At 39.8% G+C, this 16,564-nt stretch overlaps 1 protein-coding gene across 6 annotated transcripts in view; it reads left to right on the forward strand.

Moving 5' to 3' along the window:
- LOC132823420 (rho GTPase-activating protein 26-like) overlaps nt 1-16,564 on the forward strand; it is a 248,532-nt gene that overhangs the window by 183,886 nt on the left and 48,082 nt on the right. For all 6 annotated transcript variants that reach the window (XM_060837239.1, XM_060837241.1, XM_060837242.1 and 3 more), the window contains 2 exons: nt 5,130-5,289; nt 7,981-8,122. In XM_060837239.1, the coding sequence (XP_060693222.1) occupies nt 5,130-5,289; nt 7,981-8,122 (302 nt within the window). The remainder of the gene's footprint in view (nt 1-5,129; nt 5,290-7,980; nt 8,123-16,564) is intronic.

Raw genomic sequence — 16,564 nt, forward strand, 5'->3', positions numbered from 1 at the left:
TTGAATCTGCATAAATGTCATACCAGGATTGATCTTTTTTTGACCACCGCAGCGCATTTGGGCTCAATGTTGTCATGTACAATTGTCAATATCACTATTTCTGATCACATCCCAGTGTATTTAATGGTCAAGAGTAAGGACACCATGAAAGGTTTGAGGCATTGGCGATTGGACCCCTTCATCCTTAAGGATAGCAAGTTTACTGAATTCAGGACTTTTTAGACATTAATTCAGGCTCGATCAGTAATCCATCCAATCTCTAGGAAACTGCTAAAGCCTATGCAATAAGGTTAGTTATTTCCCATTCACCCAGTAAGAAACACCAGACAGGTGAGCAGCAACGTTTCCTCGAGATGCGTCTGAAAGCAGCTTAAAACACATATTTTGACAGGCCCTCACTGGCTAAACTGCAGAGGTTTTTAGCGCTTTGATCTACACTGAACTGCATGCTCACATGGACAACCAAAATGGAGCTTACATTTGCAAACCAGAGGCTGTTTGAGCATGGGGATAAGCTGGGCAAGCACTTAGCGTACCTCGCCTGGAAAAATGGTGGTCCCCAAGCCATTACCTTGATCAGGGAGGACATTCGAAATCTAACTCATGATTCTAAAAGGATTAATGCAGAATTTTGGAAATTTTACTCTGAAATATATCAGTTTGAAAGATTTGAGGATGGGCTGGTTAGGATGGGGTCTTTTTTTTAAGAATTGAACCTTCCAGGAGTGAGCCCTGAACAAGAGTCTTTCCTTAATGTTCCGTTGTCAGAGAAAGAAGTGCAGGAGACTGTGAGGCAGCTCCAAAATGGAAAGGTGCCTGGGCCTGACTGGCTCCCCAGTGACATCTCTAAGGAATTTATAAGTATGTTGTCAGGACCGATGCTTAGTATGTTTAACAACTCTCACGGTTGTGGCCTCCTTCCACTATCTCTAAGAGAGATGATCAGTTCTCTCATCCTTAAAAAAGGGAAGGCCCCAGAGGATTGTGCTTCCTATAGGCCCATTACACTCCTGAATGTTGATTTCAAAATCCTATCTAAGACTTTGGCACTAAGGCTAGAAACTGTACTGCCCTCCATTAACCAGACGAGGTTTATAAAAGGTCACAGATCATTGAACAATGTCAGGAGGTTACTTAGTATGATCCAAGTATGTCAACAATGATCAGTACAGTTATTAGTGATCTCTTTAGACACGGCAAAGACATTTGATGGGTTGAGTGGCCGTATCTTTTTTTATACTTTAAAGTGATTTGGCTTGGACGAGGCCTTCACAGATGGATAGAGGTTTGGTATAGTGACCCTCATGCCGCAGTCCTCACCAATGGTGTGTGGTCAAGCAATTTCAATATTCTGAGGGGCAGTCGACAAGGCTGTCCTTTATCACTGTTGCTTTTTGCATTGGTGATTGAACTGCTGGCGGAGTTTCGTAGAGATCCCAATATATCCGCTCCAAAAGTGGGAACTGAGTCGCATAAGATTGTATTGTATGCAGATGATATGCTTGTCTTTTTATCATACCCATCAGTCTCAATGCTGCATCTGATACAAGACATTAATTTATTTGGAGGCTTTTCGGGTTATAAGATCAACTTTGTGAAATCAGAGGCCTCGCCCATCGGTGGTCTTCTAACAATGCCTGATCCTGAGGGCAAATCTTAATTTACCTTCAGCTGGTCACAGGAGGGCTTTCTCTACTTAGATATGTTTATTACCTCCATCTTTGATTGGCTATTTAAAACCAATTTTGCCCATTTATTTGACAGAATCAAGCAGGACCTTCGTAGATGGGAAGTACTTCCGATCTGTTGGTTGGGTCAGAGATAGCCTTCCTTAAAAGTAATGTTCTGCCCCGCCTGTTGTATCCAATGCAAATACTTCCTCTGCTTTTTACTAAGCAAACATTTAGAAGACTGAATGTCTGGTTCAGTTCCTTTATCTGGTATCACGTCGACCCCTATTCAAACTGACTAGATTGGCAGTTACCTTATAGTGGGCCTCCCAGCTATCAAAAACTATCAACTAAACTTATGATTGGGCCCGAAGAGACCCTCACTTACTTTGGTTGGACATCAAAGCATCTCAAGCAAGATGCCCCCTTATTAGCCAGCTGTTCTTGGACAAAATGAAGACAATTAAGGAATATTGTCTTCACTCAATAGTCATTAATACTGTCAAGGCATGGAGGGCAATACAACAGAGTGAGGGCAATTTTGCCAGAACTTCATTATTTGCACCCATAGTTGTTGTGCTGGGTTTTCAGCCAGGTATGATGGACTCAGCGTTTAAACTATAAGTAGTGCGGGGCGGGTCTTGCCTGGATGATTTATTCAAAGGGGACAAACTGATGTCTTTTGACCAACTGACTCGGAAATATGAGTTGCCCAGTAGGGACCTCTTCCATTTTTTTTCAAATTAGAAATTTCATACAAAAAGAGACCTAACTGATTTTTATAGGTTTGACATGGAGAAGAGGGTGCTGAGCACTGAGGGTACACTTTCTGTGAGCAAGGTTTATCACCTTTGTTGGGAGAAGGTACCCCGGACAAGTCTGAACGGCTCTGCAATGCATGGGAGAGGAAGCTGGATGTTGAGATTTCTTCTTAAGTATGGGAGGATATCTGGGAAAATGTAAGAAGGATCTTGATTTGCAACAGAACCCATGCCTTGTAATTGAAGATTCTCCACAGGGCCCACTTGGGTCCAGACTGCCTCCAAAATTTAAGGTGGGAGCGTTTCCTATGTGTCTTAAATGCAGAGTGAGTATGGGCATGCTCACTCACTGACTCTGGTCCTGCCACAGGCTGCAGGCAGATTGATACGCTGTGGTAGGCAAAATAGAGAAGGTCTTGGGGATGGAGGTGAAGATGGGCCTGGTATCTCCTCCTCTTAACTGTAATAATTCACTTCCATTAGATGCACACAAAAAAAGGCTTTTCACTATCCTCACTTTTTGTGCAAAAAAGAACATTTTGTTGGGGTGTTTGACTGAAAATTCCCCCGGGCTGTTGGGCTAGCGTAAGCTAGTCATGGAACACATCCCCTTAGACTTCCTTACACATAAGGTGCACCATAAAACTGAGAATTTTTATACGACGTGGCAGCCCTTTTTGAACTACCTGGACGCAGGATACATATATATTCATGAACTCCATGATCGAGGGATATTGCTTTTGTTAAGCTGTGTTATCACTATTTCTATTATCCTTTTGTTTTAGTTAATTATTTATCTATGTAATTAGTGGGGTTTCTTAACATTGGTTTGAATCGTTTGGTTGTGTGTTTGTTGAAATAGTCAAAAAAAATTCCTTTTTTTAAAAAAGGTCATGGGAACATGTAATAGCCCTTAATCTAGCTCTAGCATTCATTGCAGTCAAGACTGATCTGACGTTGACCTCAACTCTCCCTTTCTTCTGATTTTCTACAATCCTCCTTTTAGTTCAAGAATCTATCCATCTCAACCTTAATAAATCAATAATGGGTGACATCATATTCTTCAAATGTGTCCCCATCATTCTAGATTACCCCAAAATAAGAGCCATCCTTTCAATTTCAGCCTGTCCATACTCCTTAGAACCCTCTGTGTGTTCTCATGTTGGAAGCAAGACTTCAATGAGGTTTGTAGCTCAGTGGCCCTGGCAGAACCCAGCAAAGCATTGAGCTTGATGCTAAGTCTGTGCCAGGTGGTGGTAACATTGAGGAGCCCTGCCATCAGTTTATTAATCATTGAATGTAGATCACTTGAGGTGCAGGGGATTGATGGGTGTAATTAGCTGGATGGTTTTGTCCAGTTTTATGGGTAATAGTTGAACTTAGACGATTTTCTACTTTGTCGGCCAAATGTCAGTGTGTTAACAATTTAATTATGCCTTATTAGTTCTGAAGCAGGTGGTCAGGACTACAGCTCAGAAATCATTAGGGCCAAAGGCCTTAAACATAAACTAATATGCTACGCTGCTTCTTGATATTACATGCCGTGATCAGATTGGCTGAAAATTTGGTTCTGTAATGTTGAGTCTTCAGGTGGGTCAAGATGCATCATCCACAGACACTTGAGGCTGCAGGTCACAATAACTTCATCTTCCCCCAAGGCTCTGCGATTATTGAGAATGACAATGTTCATGTTGCCTTGTTATATATACTTCATTCCATAAATATGTCACAAAAATCTTTTATAATGTTTTTATCTGAATTTTAATTTGTTTATAGCTAAATCATAGTTAAGATTGGAATAACTTTGAAATAAAAACAAAGCGCCCATTAAAACAACAAAACATTGGTTTGGCAGCATCTATGGAGAGAGAACCAGAGCTTATGTTTCAAGTCTGAAATGATAATGTGCTCTGAAGAAATTACATTAGACTTGAAACATTGGCTCTGTTTCTTTCTCTCTATAGTTTCTGGGCGGCACGGTGGCACAGTGGTTAGCACTGCTGCCTCACAGCGCCTGAGACCCGGGTTCAATTCCCAACTCAGGCGACTGACTGTGTGGAGTTTGCACGTCCTCCCCGTGTCTGCGTGGGTTTCCTCCGGGTGCTCCGGTTTCCTCCCACAGTCCAAAGATGTGCGGGTCAGGTGAATTGGCCATGCTAAATTGCCCGTAGCGTTAGGTAAGGGGTAATATGTAGGGGTATGGGTGGGTTGCGCTTCAGCGGGTTGGTGTGGACTTGTTGGGCCGAAGGGCCTGTTTCCACACTAAGTAATCTAATCTAATCTAATATACTGAGTTTATAATTTATTTTTACATTTAAAGTCTCCAACATCTGCAGAATTTTGCTTTTACTTGACTGTTAATAACTTTCATTTTTATTATCTAAGACAACTGCCAATATGATTTAAGTATGAATGTGATACAAATACCAAAGAGAGCAACTGGGTCGAATATTGACTATAGGAACTTTTTCTGCAGCTTAGACTTGTTTCAAGATGTGTAAAGATCAACTGGTGTACACCAGCTAGTCTCAGTCACCGAGTTAATAACGTGCAAAACTGGCATTTTCCAAGAATTTGCTAATCAATGTTTTAGGAAGCTGAGCTGGTAGCTTTGTTTTGTTTTGAGTAATTGCAATATTTTAGAATAATTTTGTAGGTCTGTCTTCAGTCAGTGAGTTCATTCTTTCTTGTTGCCCAGGGTGTCCAAAAACCACAAACAAAATCTGATGACTGTGGCAAACTTGGGTGTGGTGTTTGGACCAACTCTGCTTAGACCAAAGGAAGAAACTGTAGCAGCAATCATGGATATCAAGTTCCAGAATATAGTTGTTGAAATTCTAATAGAAAACCATGAACAGGTAAGAGTTTCACATGCTTTGCTCAGATTCACTGTTTTGCAAATATTAATGGTCCTTTACTGTAGAATAGTATAGCACTTCAAGAAATAGATCATTTGGTCCATCATGTCTGTACTAGTGTTTTCTAAGGGCAAACACGTTGGGCCCAACACTTGGCTCTTTTCCAATATGCCTGTGATTTTATCCTTTTGTATTTACCAATTTCCCTTCTGAAAGTTTGAAATTGGATATGTTCCCACCACTCTGTTGGAGAGTTCATTCTAAATCCAATCCACCTGTTCTAAGAAGTTTTATCTCTTGTCATCTCTGGTTCTTGCCAATCAATCTTAAATCTGCATTCTCTTATTACTAATCCTTCTACTATTTAAGAAGGATTTCTCTTTATTTCCTCTGTCTAAACATTTCATGATATTAAGAAATCTCTTATCCTTCTCTACTCAATGGAGAACAATCCCTTTTCTCCAGCCTGCCTACTTAACTGTAATTCATTATGCCTGAAATTATTTTAGCAATTATTTCTGTACTCTCTTCAAAACTTCATGTTTTTTTGATGATTAATACTCAGTTTCAAACACAACATTGTAATTGAGACTGAATTAATATCTTATTTAAGTTTGGTTTAACTTCCTGGCTTTTGGGTTATGCACAATTTTAATGGATCCTTTATGATCCATTGACTACTCCAATACAAATCTGCCACCTTCAAACATTTGTGTATGAATGCCCCCTAAATCTATCTGTTCGTGTATTGTCATTAACATTGTATCATTTCAATCATTTAACTTCTATTAAAGCAAATTCCAGAAGTGCTGAAAATTTGAAACCAGCATAATGCTGGAGAAAGACTGTAAGACCATAAGAAATAGGAACATGAGTAGGTCTTTCAGCCACTCAATCCTGCTCCACCATGCAATATTGGCTAATCTGACACTCATGTCTATATTCCTGCCTTTGCCCATAAATCTTGATTCCCCTACTGATCAAGAATATTTATGTCTTAGCTTTAAATATATATTATAAATATATATCCAAGTATTGTGGATTCTGACCCCACAACTTGCTGTGGCAAGGAGTTCCAAATACACACAAGCCTCTGAGAGAAGAAATTCCTTCTCATTTCAGCCTTAAGTTGGCACCCTTTTATTCGAAGACTATTCTAAAACTCAAGAGGTCTGGCAGCATCTATGGCTAGAGAAACAGAATTACCATTTCAAGTGTAGTGATTCTTCTAATGACCAGTTCTTCGTAGTGTTTATCAGATTATATATATTCAGTGTGTGTTGTCAATTTATTTATGTTGTCAATACTATATGCTTTCAGATACGTAGCCTTTTGTCTAGCTGCTGTCTTTGTAATGTCTAGTCTTGAATGTTAGTATATTTTAAAATTTATTCTCTCACTTCATTCCTACCATTCTGTGACCTTCATTTCTCACATTACTATTTTGGTCTCCTGCTTTGACTCCACCCTTTGATTTGGTTCATCCATCCAAACTCAGTGCTGTACCATTATTTTTAAAGCAATCTATACTTCCCTAGTTATATGACTTACCAGAGCTCTGGTTCCAGCGCAGTTCAGGTTTTGACTGTCCCAGTGGTATAGCCATCAATTCCCCAGTAAAGGATGCTCTTGTAATACCGGATGTTCCCATAATTTAACTTGTATGCCTGTGTCCTTTGCATGATTAATGTAAAACAGAATACTTCAGACTCTGGAAATTTGAAATAAAAACATAAAATATTGGAAACACACAACTGGTCAGGGAGCATCCGTGGATAGAGACACAATAAATGTTTCAAGGCAGGGACATTTAGTTAAAAGTAGGAAAAATCAGACCCTTAATAGGTTTTGGGAAAGATTTAGATAGGACAAGAACAGAAGGGGGATGTTGTTACACAGACATGCATTGAACTTAGCTGGTAGGCTATTCAGAGGGCAGTGAAGAGTAAACAATGCTGCTGTGGATCTGGAGTCATGTTTAGCTCACACCGGGTAAACATGGTAAATTTCCTTCACTGAAGATGAATGTTCTTGGTAATCTGGTGGCTTTCGAGGGCTAGTATTTTATTCCAGAATTAGTAATTGATTGAATTTAAATTTCCAGGTTCTACTGGTAAGATTTGAACTTGTCTCCATAGTATTAGATTAGTTGTCAAGATTATTTAATATCTTAGTATTGTCCATTATGGAAATTTGATTAACCAAAGCAACAGGAAACAATTAAATACATTGACAAATATCAGTGCATAGCAACTAACTTCTACAATTTAAATGATTGCCAAGGAGACTAGTTTGGTTTACAATGATGGGAAGGGGCAGGAAAGCAGGACAAGATTCCTTTTCAGTGACCTTCAAAACTAGAGAAGAAATGCTCCACGGTGATTCGCCACTCCTTTCTGTACAATGAATGCTGTTGGCAACGTGTGTGTGGCAATATTGGATGAGGGCATGTTGGGCTTTGCTCTTCTGTTGAATAGAAATTCTTGTCTTACTATATGCTGCCTAGGCCTTTCAGCGAAGGATGACTGCTTAAGAGTGATGACTAGTACTTGTGGAGCCAACTGCCATTAAGGGGAGGAGTATGTTTGGGGATATGGTAGGCTGAGCTGTCACAAGCACGAATATGTCCAGAAAGCATATTGCGACCAGTATTTAAATTCAGGATGCATATGATGTTTTCTTCATTCACAGATTTTTCAGATAGTACCAGAAACTACCACAATTCAACCAAATGTAACATTGAGTTCTGCACAAAGGAAGAGTTTTGAATGTAAGCCTCCCTTATGTAGCCAGAGGCCTTTAATGCTGTTTCCAGAAAATTCGAATGAAAATGGTAAGTATCTACAAATCTATGCTGTTAACTCACTTATATATAACTATTGTTGTTTTGTTGTACTCATAAAATACCCAGTTATATTTCATCAGCAATGTTCTACAATTTTAATTTGTTTAACTTTCATGTTAATCTCTGTTTAAAATTGGAATTATGGAACTTCTACCTAATAGAATAAAGAGATTGTTTAGCTGCAATTTTTGAGACAAGAAGCCATGCAATTCTTTTATGCCATTGTTGAGTTTAAAAATGCCCTGCTGAATCAATGCTTATTTCAACTGATGCGGGAAAACCTACGATCACCATTACAGTTCATGTTTTTCTCCTTATACAGATATGTAACTTAGGTCACCGCCTACATGTAACAGCACTGAATAATGAGAAATAGCCTACTGGAGTTCGTGGGATGCCCACCATGAGCATTTCAATATCACTCAAAACTTTGCGACCTGGGGTCTTTAAATTTCTGCCAGCCACCATTTTGCTGCATTCTTAATGTGAATATGCATAGCTAATAAAGCATGTGACATAATTTACTACACACCAGTAATTCTACTGAGGTATAAAACTTCCACTTGTGATCTTTCACACTTCCGAACCTCCGAGCACCTTCCCCCTCCCATTGCCCGATGATATATGTAAGAATATATATTTAATTGAAAGGTTCAAACAGGAAATCAATTTCATTTTTTTCAACATTCCTATTCTCTAGGTATCTGAATTCACCACACTTCAGATGTTGTACTTTGAGTATTGAACCTGTGATAAAGAGTGAAAGTCAGTCAATTTCTGCTGGTTTCTGACCTTCAGGAAGATCTAAGAATTTACTGTTGGCCATCAATTTAGAGCAAAAGTCACTTTGATTGACTTCAGAATGTGTCAATTGTTAAAGTGATCACAAAGCATGCTTTGCACTTGAAAGGAAAAGCATTCCAGTTGGGCAGAATACAGTCCGCTTGTGACAATTCAAGCATTTTACACTAAACTCAAATTCTAATATTTCTAAATTTAAGTGTAATACTGGAGTAGTACAACTGACCTTGTATAAAGAAAATTACATCCTGTAACTTAATCCGAGCAGCAATTAATAACCAATTGCTAGTCAATTAATAAATATTGCTGAATATGTCTTGGTTCTTATTATTAATTGCATTTCAAAATATTTTTGACGATTTAAAGCATATTTCCAGGAAGAGTTTTATCAGATGTTTGGAAAAAGAAATATGTTGTAACTTAAATGATTCTGGGTAATCCAAGATGGAGGACAGGAAAACTTTCTGGCTGTAAGAGCTGCTCTTATTTTTGAGATATTTTAGGTTGTGGAGGTGATTTCCTCAAATTCCAGGAGCAGCAATTACTGTTTGATATGTTGCTGTTTTGTTTTGGAACTTTGGAAAAAAAAAGTCAAAACAACAGCAGTTTAAAAGGGAGAAGAACAGACAAAGGAAGCACATGGTGAGGACAGTGCAGGAGAGAGAGAGAACCTGCACAGTTACCGCCTTTGCTGTTTGAATTCATGTATCGCTGGACATCGGAGTGCATCTGGGAAAATTAACAAACAGTGAAATTCACAATTAATCGTGGAGGAACTGTTGGGCGAAGTTCATAGCACAGAATTAGATAAGTTTATTGTTGTTTCAAGTCTGTCCAAGAGAGAGGCTGCAGAAGTGAGTATAGTGGATTCTTTCTTGATTATATGTTTTTGGAGATAAGTCTCTTGATTAAACTTAAAATATAAGCCATAGTTATTAATTTAACCTGGGGCAGTGTTTGTAGAGGAATAAGACAGTGTTATTTTCTGGGTCTGTAGATTGTGAAGGAGCAAAACTGGCCTTTGCAGTGATATGTACTTCTTGTCCGATGTCTCAGAGAGGGTGCAGAATGTTCTCACAGGGGAGAGGGGCCAGCAGGAGGTCATTGTTCACATTGGAACCAACGACATTGGAAGGGAAAAGGTTGAGACTCTGAAGGGAGATTACAGAGAGTTAGGCAGAAATTTAAAAAGGAGGTGGGGGTGGGGGGTGGGGGAGGAACCCAGGGAGATAGTGAGAAAAGAGATTGATCTGAGACAGGTACAGCTGAGAACAAAAGTGAGTCAAACAGTCAGGGCAGGCAGGGACAAGGTAGGACTAATAAATTAAACTGCATTTATTTTAATGCAAGGGGCCTAACAGGGAAGGCAGATGAACTCAGGGCATGGTTAGGAACGTGGGACTGGGATATCATAGCAATTATGGAAACATGACTCAGGATGGGCAGGACTGGCAGTTTAATGTTCCAAGATACAAATGCTACAGGAAGGATAGAAAGGAAGGCAAGAGAGGAGGGTGAGTCGCATTTTTGATAAGGGATAGCATTACAGCTGTGCTGAGGGAGGATATTCCCAGAAATACACCTAGGGAAGTTATTTGGGTGGAACTGAGAAATAAGAAAGGATGATCACCTTATTGGGATTGTATTATGGACCCTCTAATAGTCAGAGGGAAATTGAGAAACAAACTTGTAAGGAGATCTCAGCTATCCGTAAGAATATTGGGGTAGTTATGATAAGGGATTTTAACTTTCCTAACATCGATTGGGACTGCCATAGTGTTAAAGGTTTAGATGGAGAGGAATTTAAGTGTGTACAAGACAATTTTCTGATTCAGTATGTGGATGTACCTACTAGAGAAGGTGCAAAACTTGACCTACTCTTGGGAAATAAGGCAGGGCAGGTGACTGAGGGGGAGCACTTTGGGGCCAGCAACCATAATTCTATTAGTTTTAAAATAGTGATGGAAAAGGATAGACCAGATCTAAAAGTTGAAGTTCTAAATTGGAGAAAGGCCAATTTTGACAGTGTGAGGCAAGAACTTTCCCAAACTGATTGGAGGCAGAAGTTCGCAGGTAAACAAACAGCTGGAAAATAGGAAGCCTTCAAAAATGAGATAACAACAATCCAGAGAGAGTATATTCCTGGCAGGGTGAAAGGGAAGGCTGGTAGGTATAGGGAATACTGGATGACTAAAGAAACTGAGGGTTTGGTTAAGAAAAAGAAGGAAGCATATGTCAGGTATAGACAGGATAGATCGAGTGAGTCTTTAGAAGAGTATAAAGAAAGTAGGAGTATACTTAAGAGAGAAATCAGGAGGGCAAAAAGGGGACATGAGAGAGCTTTGGCAAATAGAATTAAGGAGAATCCAAAGAGTTTTTACAAATATATTAAGGACAAAAGGGTAACTAGGGAGAGAATAGGGCCCCTCAAAGATCAGCAAGGTGGCCTTTGTGTGGAGCCACAGAAAATGGGGGCAATACTAAATGATTATTTTGCATCAGTATTTACTGTGGAAAAGGATATGGAAGATACAGACTGTAGGGAAATAGATGGTGACATCTTGAAAGATGTCCAGATTATAGAAGAGGAAGTGCTCGATGTCTTGAAACGGTAAAAGGTGAATAAATTCCCAGAACCTGATCCGGTGTACCCGAGAACTCTGTGGGAAGCAGAGAGGTGATTGCTGGACCTTTTGCTGAGATATTTGTATCATCGATAGTCACAGGTGAGGTGTCGAAAGATTGGAGGTTGGCAAACGTTTAAGAAGGGCAGTAAAGGCAAGCCAAGGAACTATAGACCAGTGAGCCTGACCTCGGTGGTGGACAAGTTGTTGGAGGGAATCCTGAGGGACAGGATGTACATGTATTTGGAAAGGCAAGGACTGATTAGGGATAGTCAACATGGCTTTCTGCATGGGAAATTATGTCTCACAAACTTGATTGAGTTTTTTGAAGAAGTAACAAAGAAGATTGATGAGAGCAGAGCAGTAGATGTGATCTATATGGACTTCAGTAAGGCGTTCGACAAGGTTCCCCATGGGAGACTGCTTAGCAAGGTTAGATCTCATGGAATACAGGGAGAACTAGCCATTTGGATACAGAACTGGCTCAAAGGTTGAAGACAGAGGGTGGTGCTGGAGGCTTGTTTTTCAGACTAGAGTCTGTGACCAGTGGAGTGCCACAAGGATCGGTGCTGGGCCCTCTACGTTTTGTCATTTATATAAATGATTTGGATACGAGCTAAGTGGTACAGTTAATAAGTTTGCAGATGACACCAAAATTAGAGGTGTAGTGGACAGCGAAGAGGGTTACTTCAGATTACAACAGGATCTGGACCAGGTGGGCCAATGGGCTGAGAAGTGGCAGATGGAGTTTAATTCAGATAAATTCGGGCGGCACGGTGGCACAGTGGTTAGCACTGCTGCTTCACAGCGCCAGAGACCCGGGTTCATTTCCCGACTCAGCCGACTGTGTGGAGTTTGCACGTTCTCCCCGTGTCTGCGTGGGTTTCCTCCGGGTGCTCCGGTTTCCTCCCACAGTCCAAAAATGTGCAGGTCAGGTGAATTGGCCATGCTAAATTGCCCGTAGTGTTAGGTAAGGGGCAAATGTATGGGTGGGTTTCGCTTCGGCGGGTCGGTGTGGACTTGTTGGGCCGAAGGGCCTGTTTCCACACTGTAAGTAATCTAATCTAAAATGCGAGATGCTGCATTTTGGGAAAGCAAATCTTAGCAGGACTTATACACTTAATGGTAAGGTCCTAGGAAGTGTTGAACAAAGAGACCTTGGAGTGCAGTTTCATAGCTCCTTGAAACTGGAGTCACAGGTAGATAGGATAGTGAAGAAGGTGTTTGGTCTGCTTTCCTTTATTGGTCAGAATATTGAGTACAGGAGTTGGGAGGTCATGTTGCAGCTGTACAGGACATTGGTTAGGCCACTGTTGGAATATTGTGTGCAATTCTGGTCTCCTTCCTATCGGAAAGATGTTGTGAAACTTGAAAGGGTTCAGAAAAGATTTACAAGGTTGTTGCCAGGGTTGGAGGATCTGAGCAACAGGGAGAGGCTGAACAGGCTGGGACTGTTTTCCCTGGAGCGTCGGAGGCTGAGGGGTGACCTTACAGAGGTCTACAAAATTAGGAGGGGCATGGATAGGATAAATAGACAAAATCTTTTCCCTGGGGTCAGGGAGTCCAGAACTAGAGGGCATAGGTTTAGTGTGAGAGGGGAATGATATAAAAGAGACCAAAGGGGTAACTTTTTCACACAGAGGGTGGTACGTGTATGGAATGAACTGCCAGAGGATGTGGTGAAGGCTGGTACAATTGCAACACTTAAGAGGCATTTGGATGGGTATATGAAGAGGAAGGGTTTGGAGGCATATGGGCCGGGTGCTGGCAAGTGGGACTAGATTGTGTTGAGATATCTGGTCGGCATGGACGGGTTGGACCGAAGGGTCTGTTTCCATGCTGTACATCTCTATGGCTCTAATACTCTTGCAGTGAACACCTTTTTTTTCTTTTAATTGTTGAATACACTAAAATTTCGGAGTAATATAAAGTAGTCTTTTGTCCTTGTGCTATCACTTTGCTGGTACTGGTAACCTTTATTTGAATTTTAAAAAATTATCTCAGAATCACTTTTACTTGTATAAGTTGTGCTTCGAAGGAGTTAGTGAGTGTTGTCTTTACAGTTGACTTCTTGTGCAACTAACTATATACTTGATTTTCTTAACTGTGAGTATTTGTTTTAAAAGTGTCATGTTTCCAGAAAGTCACCAAGCCTAGATTCCAACTTGAAACCTAAACCTTTGAAGGGACTAATCATCATTGTAGAACTCAGTTGCACTTTCCTTTCCTTTAAGAAAGAATGTATGTGCATGTAGAGTTTCATATTCTCACAACCAATTTAATACGTTTTGAGTGAAATTGCTTGCTATGTAAGCACCTTGACTGAGAGACGGGGCTTAAGTTGAAATTTCACTTGAAAATGGCTCTTCCAGCAGTACATCACTCCAGTTAGTGGAGTATTAATGTGTTGTCATGGATGGCATACGTGAATCCTAGAGATTGTTTAAATCCATGACTACCTGACTTAATAGTGAGAGTGCCTCTTTTATGCTAATCTTGCACTAAGGTCTTTAAATATTGCTCCAATTAGGTCTTTTTTCATTTTGCAATGGTTGACAAAACAATATGTTTTCTCCATACAAGATCATAGAATCCCGACAGTGCAGGAAGGGGCCATTTGATCCATTGAGACTGCGCTAATCCGCTGAAGAGCATCCTACCCAGACCCACAACCCCACATGGGGTTTTTATCATGGCCAATCCACCTAACCTGCACATCCGTGGACACTACAGGGCATATTTTACCTTAATCTGCACATCGTTTTGACGGGGGGAGGTAACTGGAGTACCTGGAGGAAGCCCATAAATCAAACCTAGATCCCTGGGGCTGTGAGGCAACAGTGCTTACTGCTATGAAACCATGCTGCCCTTTCCAACCAAATATTTTAGTGCATCAAAGATTTGTTTGACTATTGCATTTTTGGAATAAATGCTACAACTATGTTTGCTCCAAAGTTGATATATATTTTGTCAATTATTCTGTACAATATTTTGGGAATGGGAAATAACTGATTTCATAGATTCTGGAGGCTTGTCATCTATGAGAAGCCAGGAATACATACAAACTGTCAGTTCTTTCATAATGCGATGGGTGCATTCTTGTGCAGCCCCATGTTACAGCAAAATCAAACTTTTAAAACAGCGCTTAAAGTGTTCATGCTATAATCATGTTAGAGCCAACACATGTCATAAAATTTTGCACTATATGAACAGTATCCTTAGTTCATCAATTGCATTGCAGCGAATTTGCGTTGATAAAACTCGCTTTATTATAGAACAACCTTGTAATTGGAATGTCGTTGTAAATCCACAGAAATCACGGGCAGTGCTCCTTACACTTTATGCATTTATTTACAGAATGGATGCTCCAGAATATAACCATAATCAGCAGTTTTTGAAATAGTCATTATTTCTGCTCTGAACCTGTGTAGGTCAATCTGCTATTTGTGAGGTAAAACATGTTATACTCTTTTAATCAGCAAGCCGCAATTATAGAAATGACCTTTTAACAAATTAATTGATTTCTCATTTGACTTCCTCCATGTTGTCGTATAGACCTGTTGTAACAAGGGAAGGCCCTTAGTGCAAACAATTGGTGAAGCTTGGATCTTCTTTTGATCTTTTGTTTCCTGGGGTAAAATACCACTTTAGAATCTCACTGTTGTGGCTCCATCATAAAGAAGAGCTCCTTTTTCTTTAATATAATAGAGTTATCAATGCTATAGAGCCCCACCCCAAAATTCAATTCCTTCTCTTAAGAAGAAGGAGAATGACAATATGTAGCAATTGATATAAGAAGAACAAAGTATGAGAAAAAGTAATTTTTCCCATCTAATTTTATTTTGCTAATATTCACGTTTTGCCAGGATAGTTCTCAAATATAGAAAACAGTAGTTAGAATAAATACAACATTCTCAGGTTGACAGGCTGTGACTAGTTGGGCACCAAATAGATCAGTGTTTGGCATCCTAGCTTCACAATCTGTTTTAATGATTTTGATTTGGGAGTTAAAGGTGATACAAGTTTAAATGGGACTTTTCTGTCCCCATTCAGTCATGTGGAATGCGGATGTCACTGGCTGTATCAGCACTATTGCCCATTCCTAATTGTCCAGAGTCAATCACATTGCTTGAGGTCTGGAGTCACATTAAGACCAGACCAGGAAAGGACAGCAATTTGCTTCCCTGAAGGACATTAGTCATCCAGATTATTTTTCCATCAATTGACAAAGTATTCTTCATCATAATTTGACTCTTAATTCCAGATTTTTGTAAACTTCAAATTCCACCATCTGCTATGATACAATCTTGCAATAATATCATTAGGTATTCACCAGTGTGTTGTTATAATGATGCAAAGAAAGGGCTTTACACAGACTGAGTGCCCAAGAGCATAGCATATATAATATAAAATGGGTGTGTATGGTAGGAGGAATGGATGTGCAGATTATTTTTTAAATGATGAGAGATTGACAAGTGTCGGTGCCCAAAGGGATTTTGAGTATCTTTGTTTATAAGTCACTGAATGCTAATATGAAGGGAGTACCAAGCAATTCGAAACAGAAGTGGGATGTTAATATTTCTCATAAGGATTTGACTACAGGAATAAAGATGTCTTGCTTAAATTGTATAGAAGCCTCATGAAACCACACCTACAATATTGTGTGAAGTTTTGGTCCCCTTACCTAAGGAAGGATGAACATTTCATAGAGGGAGTGCAGTGGAAGTTTGCTTGAGTAGTTTCTGGGATAGTTGCACTATCCTATGAGAAGAAATTGTGAAGCCTGTAAGTTTGAGAGGTGATCTAATTGAAACTTACAAAATTCTTAATGAATTTAGACAGATTGATGCAGCAAGGTTGTTAAAATCTAGAACTATGGGACACAGTCTTAGAATACAGGGCCAGTAATCTATCTTGAGGTGAGGAATTTCTTCCTTCAGAGGATAGTAAATCTTCAAGAGAAAGATCAGTCAGTGAATAATTCAAAACAGATATCGATAGATTT

This window comes from Hemiscyllium ocellatum, chromosome 16 (assembly GCF_020745735.1).
Source record: "Hemiscyllium ocellatum isolate sHemOce1 chromosome 16, sHemOce1.pat.X.cur, whole genome shotgun sequence".
Lineage (NCBI taxonomy): Eukaryota > Metazoa > Chordata > Chondrichthyes > Orectolobiformes > Hemiscylliidae > Hemiscyllium > Hemiscyllium ocellatum.